Source organism: Scardinius erythrophthalmus (genome assembly GCF_964197995.2).
Source record: "Scardinius erythrophthalmus genome assembly, chromosome: 7".
NCBI classification, from domain to species: Eukaryota; Metazoa; Chordata; class Actinopteri; order Cypriniformes; family Leuciscidae; genus Scardinius; species Scardinius erythrophthalmus.
In genome coordinates this window covers 4,387,829-4,407,828 of record NC_138227.1, presented here as the reverse complement: position 1 = coordinate 4,407,828, position 20,000 = coordinate 4,387,829, and the positions used below count along the sequence as shown (strand labels likewise).

General features: G+C 35.9%; 1 protein-coding gene across 4 annotated transcripts in view; it reads left to right on the top strand.

Moving 5' to 3' along the window:
* The window catches only part of clcn2b (chloride channel, voltage-sensitive 2b), an 85,066-nt gene that overhangs the window by 48,031 nt on the left and 17,035 nt on the right, over window positions 1-20,000 (top strand). For all 4 annotated transcript variants that reach the window (XM_081371561.1, XM_081371560.1, XM_081371559.1 and 1 more), the window contains 7 exons: window positions 4,154-4,223; window positions 5,330-5,440; window positions 7,522-7,735; window positions 12,947-13,080; window positions 14,098-14,288; window positions 14,403-14,514; window positions 19,003-19,070. In XM_081371561.1, the coding sequence (XP_081227687.1) occupies window positions 4,154-4,223; window positions 5,330-5,440; window positions 7,522-7,735; window positions 12,947-13,080; window positions 14,098-14,288; window positions 14,403-14,514; window positions 19,003-19,070 (900 nt within the window). The remainder of the gene's footprint in view (window positions 1-4,153; window positions 4,224-5,329; window positions 5,441-7,521; window positions 7,736-12,946; window positions 13,081-14,097; window positions 14,289-14,402; window positions 14,515-19,002; window positions 19,071-20,000) is intronic.

Below are 20,000 nucleotides of genomic sequence, written 5' to 3'. Positions count from 1 at the left end.
AACACTTTGCAGACTCTGCTCTGGCTGGGATTTGGAGGAGGCGTGGCTTCCTCTCCAGAACATTTGTTGACACTCGAATAATACATGAGCTCATTACCATATGACCGCCCACATTTACATATCAACCGCTATTCAGTATTTCGCAACTTCATCCACCCTGAAGAATGATAGTGTGAAGTAAGTTAGCCAATCACAGCAGAGGTCATTTACATAGACCTTCTGTAGCTCCGCCCCTTTTCAGCGCCGCACTCGTTGTGTTCTGTCCTCCGGTTTGTATTTTCACAGCATGAAGGAAAGATCTTACGGATTTATGAATGAACCGCTCGTTTTAAAATCTTCCCGGTCTACTGACATTTATGACATCCGCTTCAAACATTACAGTGCTCATGATAACTTTCGTTAACTCTACAGTAAATCCACTTCACCAGCTAATTACGCTTAGACAGTGATGCCATAGAAGAACGAGAGTTCATAGACAAAATTCTACAGATTGTTTCTCTGGCGGTTAAGGTCTAAAGAAGGGTTGCACACACACTGATTTGAGCGAAAGGAGATTTCAATACCCTCAAAAAACCAAACAAAAGCCGTTCTATCCTCTCAGCTGTAGAAGTCACAGGCTGAGGAAAACAAGAATGTGTGTGTGTGTGTGTGTGTGTGTGTGTGTGTGTGTGTGTGTGTGAAGACTTGCACTCGCTACCTGAGTGTGTCACCCTGGCAACCTCATCAGAAACCCAGTCGAAACCTGTCACGGCACAGGAAGTGATGTCGTCAGCGTTGCCATGGGGACGAGTGCCCTGTGTGTCCTTTAGCTGAACCGGAACCTTTGACTTAACCTGCGCGGTTTAATCTAAAACTACTTGGTGAAAGTTTGGGGCAGATTTGTCCTCAGAAGAGAGATACATCTGACAAAACCTCCCTTTGGAAGTACGATTTATAAGTAATATATCACTTTTTTATTATTATTATTATTTTTTTATTCTAAAATGCTAATTCTGAAAATGCCAAGTTTTTCTATGGGTAGGTTTAAGCTTTGGGTTACACAGCAGTAATTAAAAAAACAATTAATTTAAAAAACAAAATGTCCTCACTTACAGTATATACTAAAAGCTTCATTCGTCAAGGATGCATTAAATTGATCAAAAGTGACAGTAAAGACATTTATAATGTTAATTTTCAAATAAATGCTGTTCTTTTGAACTTTTTATTCATCAAAGAATCCTGGAAAAATAAAATGTATCACAGTTTCCACAGAAATATTAAGCAGCGCAACTGTTTTCAACATTGGTAATAATGATAAATGTTTTTTGAGCATCAAATCATCATATTATACTGATTTCTGAAGGATCATGTGACACTGAAGACTGGAGTAATGATGCTGGAAATTCAGCTTTGATCACAGGAATTAATTACTCTTTAACAAATATTCACATAGAAAACAGCTATTTTATTTATTTTATTCACAGTTTTGCTGTATTTTGATCAAATAAATGCAGTCCTGATGAGCAGAAGTAAAGCTGCTTTGAAACGATGTGTATTGTGAAAAGCGCCATACAAATAAATGTGAATTGAAAGAGACTTCTTTCAAAAACATAAAAAGTGCATATACAGTATATGTATATGTGTGTATAGGAATGCCGGCAGGTGGAGAGACAGAGAAGAGCAGATTTCTGCGAGTCTGTCCATTTTTCAGTGCCAAGAGAGAGAACGTGTCTGAGAGGAAGAAAGGAAAGAGAGAATATTATGCAATGATCTCTCTATCCACCCACAGCTTTCAAACACTCTCCAGCATAATTCACATAACACTTATATAACGTTCTCACCGAATCCCACCTCAACCTCCACCAGGATCTGTTCTGTTCTCGCAGGAAACATCGATTGTGCTCCGCGTGTGTGTGTGTGTGTGTGTGTGTGTTTGTTTGTTCTTGTGCTTGTTTTAGTGCGTGACTTTCTCTATTAATTAACTTGTGTTGTTCTGAATCAGCCAATTAGATTGATTTGCTAATTACTCACAGTTCATTTCAGGATTCACCTCACATTCAGTACCAAGTGACATGTGGGGGTGTGTGTTTTACCTTTCTTTATCTATACGTGCGTGTGTGTTCCTGTGTCTAATTAACAAATAAACTGAAGTTCTATTTCCAGATTGGAGCAAAAGTTCAGACTTGTTGGGTGTGTTTGTGCGTTGGCATTTTGCTTGATATGATTAATTTATCTGTCTCAAATAGACTTTTATTAAAATGAAAGGTGACTTTGGATTTACTTGTGTTGTTCACTAATGAGATCACACACACAATGCACACTTTTATCATTTTATTCTGTTTGCTTCTTTTGCAAAGTACTTTTGTCAAACTTCTGATTCAAGGCATTAAGGACTGCCTGAAACTTTCATTAAAAGACTCTCGGGACAGTTGACAGAACTGCCACTTGTTCAGTCTGGCCAATGCTTGCGTCATCATGAAAGTTTGTCATTTGCACGTGTTTTTAAGTATTTTCAATTTAAACATTCAAGTGATTTTTAACCATTCAGATTCATTCGTTAGAAGACACGAATGAGAGCTCAATTCAGCTGTGTGAGACTCGGCTCTCTGTGAGTGTGCGCACAGAAAAGTGTGTTTTCTTTCACAAATCTTCTGCTTGAACCAAAAAATACACACAACAAAAGTATGTCAAAATGCCCTCCTTGGCGAGTATTCACGTAAACACTGTCGGTTATGTCTTAACTGAACATAAACAGTTGACAAAGAAAATGCATGTGTATCAGTATATTGGATCTGTGCATTCTCTCTTAAAGTGACAGCAGCCTAATATTCCTGCTGCCGTTTGTGCAATTATTGTTAATTAAACGACAAAAGACAAAGAGAAAATCACTCACTGATCTTGACTGAACAACTTTTGTAGTTTTACCTAGGATTAATCTATATTTAATTCATACAGAATACTATGCAGTGTTAATTTACGTTTGATTATTTAATTTCTCTCCCTGAATACTGTTAGACAGACTTATCTGAAAATCTTTAAAGCACTGTTTATTTCATTTGTATCTTTGTTCTGTTGTAATTTAGCTGTTGCTTGTTGTTTTTTTATTTGTTCTTATTTTGTTACTGAAGACTCGCTGGTCTTCAATAATGTTTGAGCTTTACATTAGTTAGGCTAGTAGTTTTTGCTGTGGAATCGAAATTGGATTCAATCAAGAATTGTGAAATTTCTGAAATTTTGGTGGCTTATTTATTGGGAATATCATGTTACATGGGTCAGAACAACAACAAAATGTATTTATTTAAGTGTTTTTGGGTTGGAGCTAGTGAAAACTTTGGCAGGGCAAGTAAACCACTGGCCCAGAAAAATATCCTTAGCTTTGAGCCCTGTGTTTGCTTGTTTCTTGTCAATTATAATTTATAATTTCTAAAAATTATACTTTAGTTTTAATATTTCTTTTCTTGTAATGTGCTGATCTTTGAGTCGATTGTGGATGAAATTGCCAGAAAGTACTGGTCGTGAAACTGCGTTCATGATTCATGATTCTTTTTTAGATTTACACATTTACATCTGACGTTTATTACATTTTCTATTTTCGTCTGTTGAGGAAATCATACAGTCTATGCATAAACTGTCATGCAGATGACGGACATGACAGATTTTGCGTAAGTATGTGACGCACACAGGCGCATTTGTGAACATCACACCCCTCTGGTTTGTCATATTTCAGGCTATTGTGTGTGGAGAGACAGGCGGCTGAAAGTTCACAATCCAAATTCTCACTTTTGAATCTATAAAATAGCTTTTTTTCTTTTTTTGTTGCTATGGGCTGTTTTCAGTTTTAATTTCATACGTGTGTCGCTGCTATTGCTCTGTAATAACCAGCAATGTAATTTTTCACACTACACTACATGTTGGAGAAAAAAAAGTAGCTTGTTAATGGAAAAAACAGAATTACTGTCATGCTACTGAAAAATGAATTCTACTGAGATAATAGCTTTACCACTTTAGTTAGTTAATCCCTCAACACTGATGATATTATTGGCTAATATTCTCCTCTCTCCTTGGTTACATCTGCAGGAAGTTGTTGCAGAGGTATTGGATTTTTGTGAAATATATATATAAAAAAAAGTGTTTGTCTGTGTTTAAATGAGTGTTACTGTCGTTTCTCGTGCAGTTCTGGATGTCTGCTTTAGCCACAACCCTTCCTGTACCTTGTGGAGCCTTCATGCCTGTTTTTGTCATTGGTAAGTGTGCGCTTGGGTTTTTCCTTTAAAATGTTGCTTTTTAAGGCAAGATACCTTAGGTGAATAGGGTAAAAACTCAACTAATAGATCTCTCCATAGTTGATTAATCACAGGAGATTAAGACAGTTGTGTTAACTTACAAGTTTACAAGGCAATATCGAATTAAATGTATATGATAAATATTTTGCATGTTTCCTATGATTGTTTATATAATCGCACTAATTTGCATATGTATCCAGAACATAAATCTTAACGTTGGATAAAGTCACAATCAAAACCCTTTTTTATTTTATTTTGATGACTTATTAGAGTTTAAGGTTTTCACTGAAGGGATTTTGGATTTCTCCTTTTATCACTCCAGAAATCAGAAAATACTGTAAACTGATAGAAAAAAACGTTTTCACCATGTTTTAGGAATAAAATGTTAAAAATATATCAGGCGAATAATATATGAACAAACCCCTCAGTAATAACCTTCAGAATATAGATGGGAATAAAACTGTAAGTTTTGGTGTATGTAACTGCTGCTGAAGTGGAGGAAAAACTCACCGACTTTAAAGATATGTAGTGTAATTGAAACCTACCGATGCAAATAGATAAAGTTAACACTTAAATGTGTATTTTGTTTGAAAGAAGATATGTAATGGAAGCAAAACAGCAATATCTCAAAATTGAACAGAGCATGAAACAAAACTATTGTATCTTGCCTTAAAATATTACATTTTCAAAATATTGTATGTGATATATTTAATCAAAAACATTAAAAAGTGACCTGTGAATGTCAAGTCACATTTATTTATATAGCGCTTTTTACAATACACATTTACAAGCAGCTTTACAGAGATAACAGGAGAATAATGCAACAAAGTTTGTTTCTAGAAGAAAATAGCGTCACAGTCCAGCTTAAGTAAGTTCAGTGATGTTTCATTTTGTTGTAAAAAGAAAAAAGAAAAGTTATTAATTTTGTTCATTTATATATATAGCCACTCTGGAGTAAACCGTGATGTCATCATCCAGCTTCAATTCTCATATAATGGCCTCAATGCAGGCAGATCAATAATATTGTTGAATATTAAATTAAATGTGAATGTGTGTGTGTGTTTCAGGTGCTGCGTTTGGCCGTTTGGTGGGTGAAAGTATGGCCGCTTGGTTTCCAGAGGGAATTAATACAGATGGAATCATCTATCCCATAGTGCCTGGAGGATACGCTGTTGTGGGTGAGGAACAAACTCATGCTCATACATGTGACATCTTCACACACACACACACACACACCTTCATCACAGCTAATTACCTTTCATGGAAATTGCCTCAGTGTTGCCATAGTGATTTTAAGAGGCAATGATTTAGTTTTGTTGTGTTGGGTTTAGTGGATTGTTGGTTTTCATTGTTAGTAAGTCTTTGATTAGTAGCCACTAAATTTAATTATGAAATAACAATAACCCCTCTTGAATAATTATTATTTGAATTATAGTTTAACAGACAATATAGATAAGGGTTTAGAGAAGTGTATGATTTTGACACAAAAATGCCCTTTAATAGAATATTTTTGCTTAATAAATTGGTAACACTTTACAGTAAGGTTTCATTTATTAACATTAGTTAACATGAACTGACAATGACCAACACTTCTATTGCATTTATTAATTTTAGTTAATGTCATTCTCAACATTTACTAATACATTATTAAAAAGGTTGTATTTGTTAACATTAGTTAGCTGACATGAACAAACAATGAACAATTATATTTTTACTAATTAACATGAACAAAGATGAATAAATGCTGTAAAAATATAAATGTTCATGTTAGCTAATGTTTTAACTAATGTTAACAAATGAATAAATTTAGGATAATTTTGACCTATTATTTATTCATATTTAATGCACAATCTAAGTATCTTACCAGATTTATATTTCACTGCAAGTTGTATCATGTATATAACTGTATGTGACAGATAAAAGTCTTGAATCTTGAAAAATAGCAATACTAAAAAATGTTTTTCAGAAAAATTAAGGTATAACTAGTAGATATAAATTTCATTCATATTTACAGTTTGTTTATAAGTCTACATTAGTGTTGCACACGTGTGTCTGTTGAATTTCTTTGAATTGAACTCAGTATATTCCTGCTCTTGTCAATTCATGAGTTTGAATAAGTTGAATTGGTCCAATAGTTTGTGTTTATTTTGCATTGTTTGTTTTCTTTTTGCCTTATTAATTTAAAGTGAACCATTAATGTATTTAATTTGTTTTGTTAAAACTCTCTCTCTTGTTGACAAAGTGGAGTTTTTATCATGGGGATTGTGGATATCTCTTTTTATCACTCTATAAATCAGAAAATACTGTAAACAGCCAGAAAAAAATATTTTCCCCATGTTTTAGGAACAAAATGTAAAAAAAAATCTAATGAATGTTAAATAAACAAACCCCTCAGTAAAAACCTTCAGAACATAGATGGGAGTAAAACTGTAAATGTTGGTGTATATAAGTGTTGCTGAAGTGGAGGAAAAACTCAAAGCCTTGAAAGATGTGACCCTGGACCACTAAACCAGTCATATGGGTCAATTTGTTGAAATTGAGATTTCATACAGCGTCTGAAAGCTGAATAAATAAGCTTTCCATTGACGTATGGTTTGTTATATATTTGGTTGAGATACAACTATTGTAAATCTGGAATCTGAGGGAGCAGAAAAATCGAAACATTGAGAAAATCTCCTTTAAAGTTGTTCATTTATGTTGGCGATTGTGCTGCATTCACTCACACAAATACATGTTTTATATATTTACAGTAGGAAATGTACTAAATATCTTTATGGAACATGATCTTTACTTAATATCCTCATGATTTTTGCCATAAAAGAAAAATCGATAATTTTGACCCATACAATGTATTGTTGGCTATTGTTGTCTATGTGATCCAGAGTCACATATGTATTGTAACTGCAAATAGATAAAGTGCAATAAAATAAACACTTAAAAGTGTTTTGGATGTTTTCTTTTACATTAGCCTGAAATACATATTATTGAAGCAAAAAAAACTATAACTGACTAGTGTATAAAAAAACATTGGTTTTGCCTATAGTGGCTTGTGTTTAAAACACTCTCTCTCTCTCTCTCTCTCTCTCTCTCTCTCTCTCTCTCTCTCTCTCTCTCTCTCTCTCTCTCTCTCTCTCTCTCTCTCTCTCTCTCTCTCTCTCTCTCTCTCTCTCTCTCTCTCTCTCTCTCTCTCTCTCTCTCTCTCTCTCTCTCTCTCTCTCTCTCTCTCTCTCTCTCTCTCTCTCTCTCTCTCTCTGTTTAGGAGCGGCGGCATTATCCGGAGCGGTCACACACACCGTTTCCACAGCCGTGATCGTGTTTGAGTTGACGGGTCAGATAAGTCACATTCTGCCCATCATGATCGCTGTGATTCTCGCCAACGCCGTCGCTCAGAGTCTTCAGCCGTCCATCTACGACTCTATTATCCGCATCAAGAAGCTGCCGTACCTGCCCGAGCTCGGCTGGGGCCACCACGAGTGAGTTCTGGCTCTTCACACACATTCTGCTTCCTCAACACAGTGTTTTGAAGGATTCAGTAACTATCACAGAATATAGATGTAGAAAAACACTCTTATATCTCAGTCAATCACAGTTACATCAAGTCATTCCCCTAATTTGTGACTACGTTTACATTTTTAAAACATACAACAATTTCAAAATGTATCTTTAAGTCTGGCTGTGTCAGGGTTATTTTATTTTATATTTTATATTATTTAAAACCGTAACAAAACATTTTCGTTTTCGTCAAAAATTAAACTTATTTTATTTTAGCAACTTTTCTCATTTTCATTTCGTTTTAACTTGATGTGCTAAACCAACTAAAACTAAATCTGAAATAAACATTTATAAAAACTATATGAACATTATAACAAAACCATGCAACAAAATTAATAAAACGGAAAATGCAAAAAATGTATCCAAAACATAAAAAAAAACTATAATAGTATGTCAATGATGCTAAAAAAAACACTGGGTTGTGTGTAATTATATTGTAAGGAAAGTTTCTTTAAATACAGTTATTATTTTTATCACTGTAAAAAACAAAATAAAAAAAACATTCTTACTCCGTATCTTTGTCTTGTTTACCAGTACAAATATCAAAAAATTCCTAAATGTTCTTGAGAAGCAAAATGTCAAAAGATAGTAAGTCTTGTTTTCTCATCAAAATTAAGTGAGTTTGTTTTTAAAACAAGAAAAAATATCTGCCAGTGGGGTCTTGAATTTTCTGAGCCCATTTTAAGCAAACACTCACTTAATTTTGATACCTTTACTTGATAACTAAATGACTTAAGATATTAAGTCATGCTTTCTGAAAAAAAAAAAAAAAAAAACTTTTTATTATAAGAATGTTTAGATATTTGTACTGGAAAACAAGACAAAAATCAAATATAACAAAAGTACGACTTTTTTTTTTTTTTTTTTTGCAGTGTCATCATAAATCCAAATCTGCGTTTCTTAAAAACTCACAGAAAATTCCTGAAGGAACTTGTGGCATAAATGTTGATTCACTTCCAGGTTTCAGAACTAGTAACTCAACCATTGTAATGACTAAATAAATAAAATAAGTAGCAAATGCTTTTTTAATGGAATTAAAATATTAAAATATTCTCTTCTTGTTACTTTTAACTACATTAGCAAATTTACTTAAAATCTTTGTTTGTTAATGTTTTTTAAGTGATTTACATTTTTTCTTTGGCATTAATGCACTTTTTTCCTTCATTTAATTGAGTGGCACTCACAGTCCTCAAGACACAGAGATGGTGTTTCCTCTTAATTAGTGTAAATGGACAATCTGTGTGCAGACAGGGTCTAAAGTTACACAACACACACACTGTCCCGTGCAACACATCAGACTAATGGCAAACTGTGCAATACACACACAAATCTTAGTTTCTGAGGGTTTTCAGATGTTCACACACACGCACACACACACACACACACACACACACACACACACACACGCATGCACGCACGCACGCACACACACACACACACACACACACACACACACACACACACACACACAGGTCTTTTGCTCTGAATGATTGTGTTTCTGCCCTGGTGTCAAACTCATCTACTGCATCTCAGAGACGAATTTATACCTGTCAAGAGAACAATTACATAACTGTGTGTGTGTGTGTGTGTGTGTGTGTGTGTGTGTGTGTGTGTGTGTGTGTGTGTGTGTGTGTGTGTGTGTGAGAGAGAGAGAGAGAGAGAGGGGGAAGCTAGATTTTTTGCTGAGTTAGAATCTGCAGAAAACTCACTTCTCAGCAGGACACACACACACACACACACACACACACACACACACACACACACACACACACACACACACTCATTGACATTCACTGCTCTGTATCTCGTCCTCTCTCTCTCTGTCATTTAACTTTCCTTTCAGCGTGTTTTATTGGCTCGTCTGTTTTACACACAATGCTGCCAAAAATGTCAATCAATACAGGAACAAAATATGTCTTGTGTGCCAACAAAAAACTATTCAGTTCAAGTTTAAAACAATACATATTGTTTAAAAGCAGCCTTACAGAAAATGCTTGTTTCAGTGTTACAGTTTACAAAGTATTCTGTTATCAGATGACCGTATCAAAGTAATGTGCGTATGACAGTCATACACAGCTATAACATAATGCGTTATGTGGTTCATATCAACACAATTACAACTTGTGCTTGTGCTTGATAACAATATAAGGATAATGTGTGAGAAGTTTTGCCCGTTGATCCAAAGTTGCCGTTATCTGAAGTCTTTGCAATTGTCGCCATCGCCTGAAATCATCACAAAAGCAAAATGATCAATTTGGCGTTTATGCATATTAAATATATTTGTGCATTTTCTGAAGTAAATGTGAGTGGTGTTTATGGTTCTCTGGATGGTTTGTCTCTCTTTTTCCAGAACAAAATGTTTATTTTGTAGTAATTGATAAATATTTATATCCTATTAATAAAATATAATATTTTTGTGTTTGTGTTTCCTACAAAAATGTTGGTAACAAACTGGGATATTGTTTGTGACTAAAACTAAAACTAAAACCATAAATAAATAAATAAAAAATTGTTGCATGAAATTAAAGAAACATTAACTGAAATAAAATAAAATAAAATATAAAACAACTTAAACTTATTTTATTTGAGCTAATTGCCGAAAGCAAAACATTTCTCGTTTTAATTTAGTTAAACTTGTACTAAAATAACTAAAACTAAAACAGAAATCAATTAAAACTATATATAGACATAAAAAAACAGCAACATTTTTAAAACGTGCACTAAAATTTAAATATAAAAATAAGAACTAATTCAACATGTTGATAAAAACTGTAATAGAATCTCAATGATATTAAATAGTGGTGGGCCGTTATCGGCGTTAACGTGCTGCGTTAACGCGAGACTCTTATCGCGCGATAAAAAAAATTATCGCCGTTAATCTATTCTCCAAGTTGTGTTGGAAGCTGGCTAATACTACACAAGCAATGATGACGCAATCTACCCGCGGCCGCGAGGAACACCCGCCTGCAACGCATCATATTCGTCGTCATCTTAAGTAAACACGGCTGAAAGTGAAAGCTGGTGAAAAAGATCGGTGCAACGAGCAGCAGCAAACTATATAGACAGAGTGTGTGGGGTAACAGTTCGGTAAGTTAACGCGACTAATCTGTTCTACCACCTCAAATTCAAAACGAAACATATCACTGAATACCAGCGCGCGCGTATTATTCCCAATATATCTGAGTGGTGTAGAACATAATCTCTGTCTGCGCCCGATTTTAAGAATCGTTGTTGTGTTTCTTTTTAACTGAAAAGACATCAGTTAGACAATATTCTAATTTTAAATTTGGGGTTTCATAAACTCCAAGCCATAATAAACATTAGACCTACTTAAAGGTCCCGTTGCATGCGATTCCATGTTTCAAACTTTAGTTAGTGTGTAATGTTGCTGTTAGAGCATAAATAATATCTGTAAAATTTTAAAGCTCAAAGTTCAATGCCAAGCGAGATATTTTATTTAACAGAAGTTGACTACAAAAAACGTCTCGATTGGACTACACCCCTCTACATCCTGCATTAGTGACATCACCAGAACCGTTTCTTGACTAACCTCCGCCCACAGGAATGCTGCCTCAACTCTACTGGCTACTTGCGCACTTCTTATAACTTAGCCTACTGTGTTTACTCAGCTCTTACGGTGATTTTCTGAAGTAAAACTGACGCTTCATCTTTTGTGTGATGTACAATAAACTTTATTAAACTCATCAGTACATGTTTGATCATCATTCAGACAGCAGACTTGTAGGCTATTAATAAATAATGGATACATAGCCTACAAGCAGATGACAAATACGTTATAATAACCGTAATTAAACTACTAAACCATACCTGTTTCATCTCTATACAGCACTCTGACTCTGTAGGCATTATTGTCCGACTCGAAATGAACGCCGTTACTGAGAGTTTCTGATATTATCATCATTCCGTGAGATAAATTTTTCCTGACAGACTGAGCACGAGCTCATGAAGCTCCGCCCCCTGTGTCGTCCAGCAGCAGCTCATTTGCATTTAAAGGGGACACACTGAAACGGCTCGTTTTTCTGAGCCCCAAAAAATGTCAATTTAAACATGCTGTAAAAAATGATCTGTTGGGTATTTTGAGCTCAAACTTCACATACACACTCTGGGGACATCAGAGACTTATTTTACATCTTGTGAAAAGGGGCATATAACGGGACCTTTAAGTCTCTGCAGCTAGTGTACTTAAATTTTATTTATCTGCAAAATTATGTTGTATACTTACAGTTTTGCACAATATATGTTCTCAAAACTACATACACCCTTTAAAAAAAAAAAAAACCTTTAGCAGTTGTTTAGCAGGGTCTGTGTAACCTGTTCTGAAATGGTTTTATTATAATATATATCGTTATCGCAAGAGGCTGCAATGTAGGCCTATATCACAATATGGATTTTAGGCCATATCGCCCATCCCTAATTGATAGCCTATAGTAGTTGATAATAACATAGGCCTACCTAATGTTGCCTACGGACGGTAACAGTACAGTAGTAACTTTTTACAGTCTATGAGTAGAACAGCTTTCTCAAGCAGTTTGTGATGCATTTTGGAAACAGGAGATGAGCCCCTGGTCTAATGCGCCACCTGGCTTGAGAAACCCGCTCTCAAAGACTTAGTTTTATAGACATTATTTGGGTAGCACACATATTCTGAATGCCTTCGGCAGAATTCAAATGAGCCATTTTAATCTAGATTAATCTAGATTAATTTCAAAATTAATCTAGATTAATCTACATTAAAAAAATTAATCTATGCCCACCTCTAATATTAAAATAACACACTAGCAAGGTTGAATGCTTAAGTCTGGATGATAGTATACTGTGTAAACTGTGAAAATAAAATGTGGTTAGTTTAAAATAATATTAATTATTATAATTGCAACAGACTTTTGATGTGCTTGAAAGAAGCCAGTTCTCCTGCTGTTTTAATGTTTTAAAGTTGTGCTTGTTCATTAACTCTAAGTATGAGCAATAGCAGTAGTGCTGCTTGACTTAACAAACACGCTAATAATGAATCAAAGGAACGTATAGAAACACACTCTTTAATGGCGCTGGCTGTAATGGGATTATGAATTCTGCTGCAGTGATTGCATAACTGTGGGAAATCTCTTCTGCAGGAAGTATAATATTCGTGTGGAGGACATCATGGTCAGGAATGTTCGCTATATCACACTGAACTGCACATACAGAGACCTTCACGACGTCCTCACGACAGGAAACCTCAAAACACTGGCGCTGGTGGAGTCTGCAGGTACAGCACGTGCGCATGTGGTGGGAGTAATCATATGAGAAAAATAATATATATATATATATATATATATATATATATATATATATATATATATATATATATATATATATATATATATATATATATATATATATATATATATATATATATATATATATATGGTAAAACCTGATATAGTTTTACCATAAATCTTTCTCTTCATGAAAATAGCCACAGAAGCTGGCATGATGTTAAAACCAATAAAACTCATTTAAGTGTGTGGGGGGTAATTTGCAGTTAATTAGATAACAATTTAATCTCTTGACAGTCCTAATTTAAATAGAACATAATTTTTTTTCAAATCTTTTTTTATTGTTTTATATTATTTCTTTTTTATTTTTTGACTACTGTTCAAAAGTTTGTAAAATGTAAATGTTTTTTTTGTAAGAAGTCTCTTCTGCTCACCAAGGCTGCATTTATTTGATCAAAAATACAGTAAATTAATACAGTATTTAATTTAATCTTAATGTAAATCAGCTGTTTTCTATGTGAATATATATTAAACTGTAATTTATTCCTGTGATCAAAGCTGAATGTTCATCATCATTACTCCAGTCTTCAGTGTCACATGATCCTTCAGAAATCACTCTAATATGATGATCTGATGATCAAGAAACATTTATGATTATTATTATCAGTGTTGAAAACAGTTGGAAAGTTCTCAGGATTCTTTGATGAATAGAAAATTCTAAAAGAACAGCATTTATTTGAAATAGAATCATTTGAAACATTCTAAAACTGTCACTTTTGCTCTCGTCTCTCTCTCTCTCTCTCTCTCTCTCTCTCTCTCTCTCTCACTGTCTCTCTCTCTCTCTGTCTCTCTCTCTCTCTCTCTCTCTCTCTCTCTCTCTCTCTCTCTCTCTCTCACTGTCTCTCTCTCTCTCTGTCTCTCTCTCTCTCTCTCTCTCTCTCTCTCTCTCTCTCTCTCTCTCTCTCTCTCTCTCTCTCTCTCTCTCTCTCTCTCTCTCTTTCTCTCAGAGTCCATGATCCTGCTGGGCTCTATTGAGCGCGCTCAGTTACAGGCGCTCCTGAACGAGCATCTGGGTCGTCCTCGGCGTCTGGAGTTCATACGAGACCGAGTCGACGCCGAGAGAAAGCGTGTGTCTGTGGCCAGCACTCCCAGCAGCGAGGAGGGGGGTCAAAAGGTCAACCACGAGGTCCGCTTCCAGGTCAGAGTGCACACAGTTATCTGACTCTCACATCAGAATGACCTTTTCTACAGCGTTTCAGATTTGTTGAGGCATGATCTTGAATGTGTGTGTGTGTGTGTGTGTAAATTGTAGATCTCCACAGAAGAGTCGTCGTTTATACCCGTTCGTCCGATCTCCCCGAAACCTCTTAAACCTGCGCTGAAGAGGACGCCTGTGGCCGAGAAGAACATCGAGATCCCCACAAGTAATATCACACACACAGTTAGACCTCAAGTTGATTTGTGTAGTGCTTTTCACACTACATATTGTTTTCCTCATATTTTGATGGTTTAAAGGGATAGTTCACCCAAAAATTTAAATTACCCCGTGATTTACTCTCCCTGAAGCATATTTTGATGGTTTAAAGGTGCATTGTGTAAAATTTAGGAGGATCTGTTGACAGAAATGCAATATCATATTCATAACTATGTTTTCAGTGGTGTATAAAGACCTTACTTATGTTTTTATCACCGTAGAATAAGCATTTCTCTCTACACACACCGTGGGTCTCCTTACACACACGTTTCTACAGTGGCCCTGAACGGACACACGCGTTTCGTCACTGTGTTGTTCTTCGTGTATAGAAGCTAAAGCTAAAGTCAGCGAATAAAACACTGACACAATGATGAACAAGTCACAATAATATTCACAATAACATATCGTTTTACTGAATAATCAAGAAAACCTAATTTCTGAATTTATCTTTGTAAAGAAAGCTCATTGCTGAACTGGCTACTCTCTGCTGTCTCAGACGACGACATCACTTCCCGTCGGCCAACGTAACTTCTGTTGGGTGCAATTCACAACCTCACCACTAGATGCCACTAAAAATTACACACTGCACCTTTAATGGATCTCGCACAGTCATTAAAAACATATACAGTGAGGAAAATAAGTATTTGAACACCCTGCTATTTTGCAAGTTCTCCCACTTACAAATCATGGAGGGGTCTGAAATTGTCATCGTAGGTGCATGTCCACTGTGAGAGACATAATCTAAAAAAAAAATCCAGAAATCACAATGTATGATTTTTTAACTATTTATTTGTATGATACAGCTGCAAATAAGTATTTGAACACCTGAGAAAATCAATGTTAATATTTGGTACAGTAGCCTTTGTTTGCAATTACAGAGGTCAAACGTTTCCTGTAGTTTTTCACCAGGTTTGCACACACTGCAGGAGGGATTCTGGCCCACTCCTCCACACAGATCTTCTCTAGATCAGTCAGGTTTCTGGGCTGTCGCTGAGAAACACGGAGTTTGAGCTCCCTCCAAAGATTCTCTATTGGGTTTAGGTCTGGAGACTGGCTAGGCCACGCCGGAACCTTGATATGCTTCTTACAGAGCCCCTCCTTGGTTATCCTGGCTGTGTGCTTCGCAAGGTTATAATCGTTAACGAAAACGAACGAAAAAACGAAAACTAGGTGGGAAAAAACATTGTCGTTAACTGAAATAAAAATAAAAACGAGGCATTACAAAAAAACGATAACTAACTAAAACTGTAATGTGTGTTTGGCAAAACTAACTAAAATAAAATAAAATTATAGAGTAAATGTCCTTAGTTTTCGTCTTTGTCAAGGTCTTTCATTTTTTAACGCTATTTAAAACACGCAGCGTATTCGTTCAGCTGCATTTCCTTTCCCTGCTCTCCCTCCGTCTCTGTCACTCATGCGTCTCTCACATGCGCGAGCGCGCACACACAGCCTCTCCCCACTGTGCACACCGCGTCTCCATGAGAACGAGTGTTCGTTCGACGTTGAAAGCAAGTTCGCGGAAGGTTGGTATCTCTATCTCGTGAACACCTTTTACACAATCACACATTAAAAAGTAGTATAAAAATATTTTAAATTCTGAATATAATTTTGTCAGTGTGTTAATGTCGACCCGAGAAGCGATTGCACCTTCTTTAGAAAGTTAACTAGTCGCATTGGGATAAAATGCACGTTTTGGTTGTGGTTGTCGATGTCAAAACACTATATAAGCTGTGATTTAAATATTAAATAATGTTATGTCATTTTTTTTTTTTACTTTTACACTGAATGTTTGCTGCTTCAATCCAGATGAGTACGTAAGGCTATTGACTGTACTATGTAGGGTGACCACCCGTCCCGCATTGCGTTGTACCGCACAGCATTGCGGCATAGTTTTTCACCTATATTTAACAGCGCTTTGTCACAAGTTCAAATACAAAAGCCGTCTTTAAAATCCCATCCAATGGTTGAAAGTAAAGGAGTAAACACGGTCACTAGTAGGTTGTGACGGCTGTCAATCAAAATGTGGAGCGGTGATTCGTTCCATGTGTTCCCTGTCAGAAAACAAATGGATAATTCGGTCAATTAAAATTAAAATTTAACAGAATTTATCAACTTGTTGCCTGCTGTGGTTGTTTTGATTCGCATTCTTTCTAAAAATATAAAAGTTTTTGGTTTAATATATTCTTTATATATAAGACATGTCAATGATCTAATTTCATGTTTTATATTTTATTAGGTCATTATTTATTTTGTTGGATTTTAATTGGACTTGGTCAGAACTGTTTCAAAAATAGTTATCTGCATGATGCTGCTGCCTTTGTGCTCAGTGATGTTGAATTTAAATGACATGTCAAATTAAGACATGTTATGTTACATTGTGATATAATGGTGTTTTCTGGAAGGGACTAAAGAACAAAGCATTTTTATCAGCTGAAAGGCAGAATACAAATGTTTTTTTATTAAGTTAGATAAGCATTAAATAACAGTTTCAGGTTATGTTTTAGTGTTGGTAACATGTCCAACATTGTCCCACACAAACTTATAATCGTCCCACATTTGGTTTGTTTGATGGTGGTCACCCTACTGTATAGGGTAAATTTAGTATAGGGTGACCTTTTTGAATCTTGCCCCTGACAAATAACCCAAATTACAAAAAAAGACTAATAAAACTAAAACTAATAAAAACTAAACTAAAACGTTTAGTGGAATTATGACCAAAAAGTTCTATTTTGGTCTCATCTGACCACATGACTTTCTCCCATGACTCCTCTGGATCATCCAAATGGTCATGGCAAACTTAAGACGGGCCTTGACATGTGCTGGTTTAAGCAGGGGAACCTTCCGTGCCATGCATGATTTCAAACCATGACGTCTCAGTGTATTACCAACAGTAACCTTGGAAACGGTGGTCCCAGCTCTTTTCAGGTCATTGACCAGCTCCTCCCATGTAGTTCTGGGCTGATTTCTCACCTTTCTTAGGATCATTGAGACCCCACGAGGTGAGATCTTGCATGGAGCCCCAGTCCGAGGGAGATTGACAGTCATGTTTAGCTTCTTCCATTTTCTAATGATTGCTCCAACAGTGGACCTTTTTTCACCAAGCTGCTTGGCAATTTCCCCGTAGCCCTTTCAAGCCTTGTGGAGGTGTACAGTTTTGTCTCTAGTGTCTTTGGACAGCTCTTTGGTCTTGGCCATGTTAGTAGTTGAATTCTTACTGATTGTATGGGGTGGACAGGTGTCTTTATGCAGCTAACGACCTCAAACAGGTGCATCTAATTTAGGATAATAAATGGAGTGGAGGTGGACATTTTAAAGGCAGACTAACAGGTCTTTGAGGGTCAGAATTCTAGCTGATAGACAGGTGTTCAAATACTTATTTGCAGCTGTATCATACAAATAAATAGTTAAAAATCATATGTTGTGATTTCTGGATTTTTTAGATTATGTCTCTCACAGTGGACATGAACCTACGATGACAATTTCAGACCCCTCCATGATTTCCAAGTGGGAGAACTTGCAAAATAGCAGGGTGTTCAAATACTTATTTCCCTCACTGTATATACATATGTACTCACTTCTGTTGTTCTTAAAGAAATGAAGTGATTCTCATGCACTGACCTTTTGTAATATAATGTATATTTAAGAAAAAACAAATGTTAAAATGGTGTTCAGTGAAACTTAGGAGCTATAATTATTTAATTGATTGGATTTTGAAAAGTGGCCGTCATTATTACTGGTTGATATGTTTTATTATTTTTTAATATTATTAATATTATTTGCAGCATTGGTTATGTCAGCATAAATGAGGCTGCAAAAACTCTTAGATTATGATAAAAAGATTATGAATTATAATACCAGGAAGGTTTATTGCTAAAGTTAATGAGGTCAGTTTTGATCTCATGTTGATTAAAATAAAACTAATTATAAAAGCTACACTTTTACCCAACCTCTTCAATTATACAGTGAATATAGAGATAATAATGTGGAGGAAAAGAAAGATATTGTGCAGAATGTCTTAATTAGTATGATGAAGAATATAAATACTGGTGAAGATTATGGTAATAACTCTTTCCCTGCATTTCTCTTTTTTTTTTAAAGTTGTCAGCCTTCGCTAGCATTATTGATCATTTCACAAAACTTTCATGGATGAATATCTGAACATACAACATATCGAGAGATATATCAGATCCTCTGCTTTTAAACCAAAATAAATTGCATTATTTTAATTAACACTTTTTTTTTTTTTTTTTTTTACATTTTGGGGAAAGAGTTAAAATACACACATTTGAAAATAAATTGCAAACAGTGGAGAGATATATTCTATAATATCCTTCTAATATTGAGTGGAAACTTATAATAATTCTGCATTAATGTATTGTGTGTATTATATTGATGTCAGAAGTGTGTGAATTGTGAGTCTTTTCTGTGTGTTTGTCAGGTCCTCATGATTCTGGCCTTGGCTTAAAGAATCTGCTGTGTGTTCGACCTCAGACAGATGTGATGGAGGTGAGACACACACACACACACACACACACACACACACACACACACACACACACACACACACACACACGTACTCACTCACTCACTCACTCACTCACTCACTCACTCACTCACTCACTCACACACACATGCACGCTCACACTCAGACACGCTTACGCACGCACACACACACACACTCTCACACACACGCTCATACACACACACTCACACACTCACAGACAGACACACACACACACACACACACACACACACACACACACACACACACTCACAGACACACACACACACACACCCATGACTGTAGTTGCGAGCCGTCGGTCTCGTCTGCTGCTGTTGTAGTGATGTTTACTCATGACTGTATGTAATATGAGGGTAATGGTGTTTTGTGTGTGTGCTATGTCTTTTCCTCCTGTAAGAATAATAACGTGGAGCTCACACTGGCTCCTGACTCCCGGCCGCACAAGCGCGTGAGGATTTCGGTGTTGGTAAGAGCCACAATAAAACACTGGCTCGTCAAATCATCGCGTCATCATCTGTCATCATGTCGCTCTCATAAACGTCTCCCTCGTTCCTGCTCCGGACCTTTGACCTGATATGCAAAGAAATATTGACTAGAATTTAGAGTAACAGATTTTCTTGCCAAGATTCTGAGATTTTATTATTTTTTATAGCACTATAAACATTACACTGCACAGTTCTTTGATCGTTCTGCTGGAGCAGGGTTCAAAGGTCAGTGTGATCAATCACACTAATCAGTGTAATCTGGAGGACACCAGCAGGGACAAGGGACACGACCAAGCATGCGTATCTGTCAATCATCAGCATGAAATCAGAACTGCCCAATCAGTGTGAGTTGCATACAAAGTGGGTGGAGCCACTGAATGAAAGACTTGTCTTGCTCACCCAATCAATACTAGAGTTCAGATCTTAGTA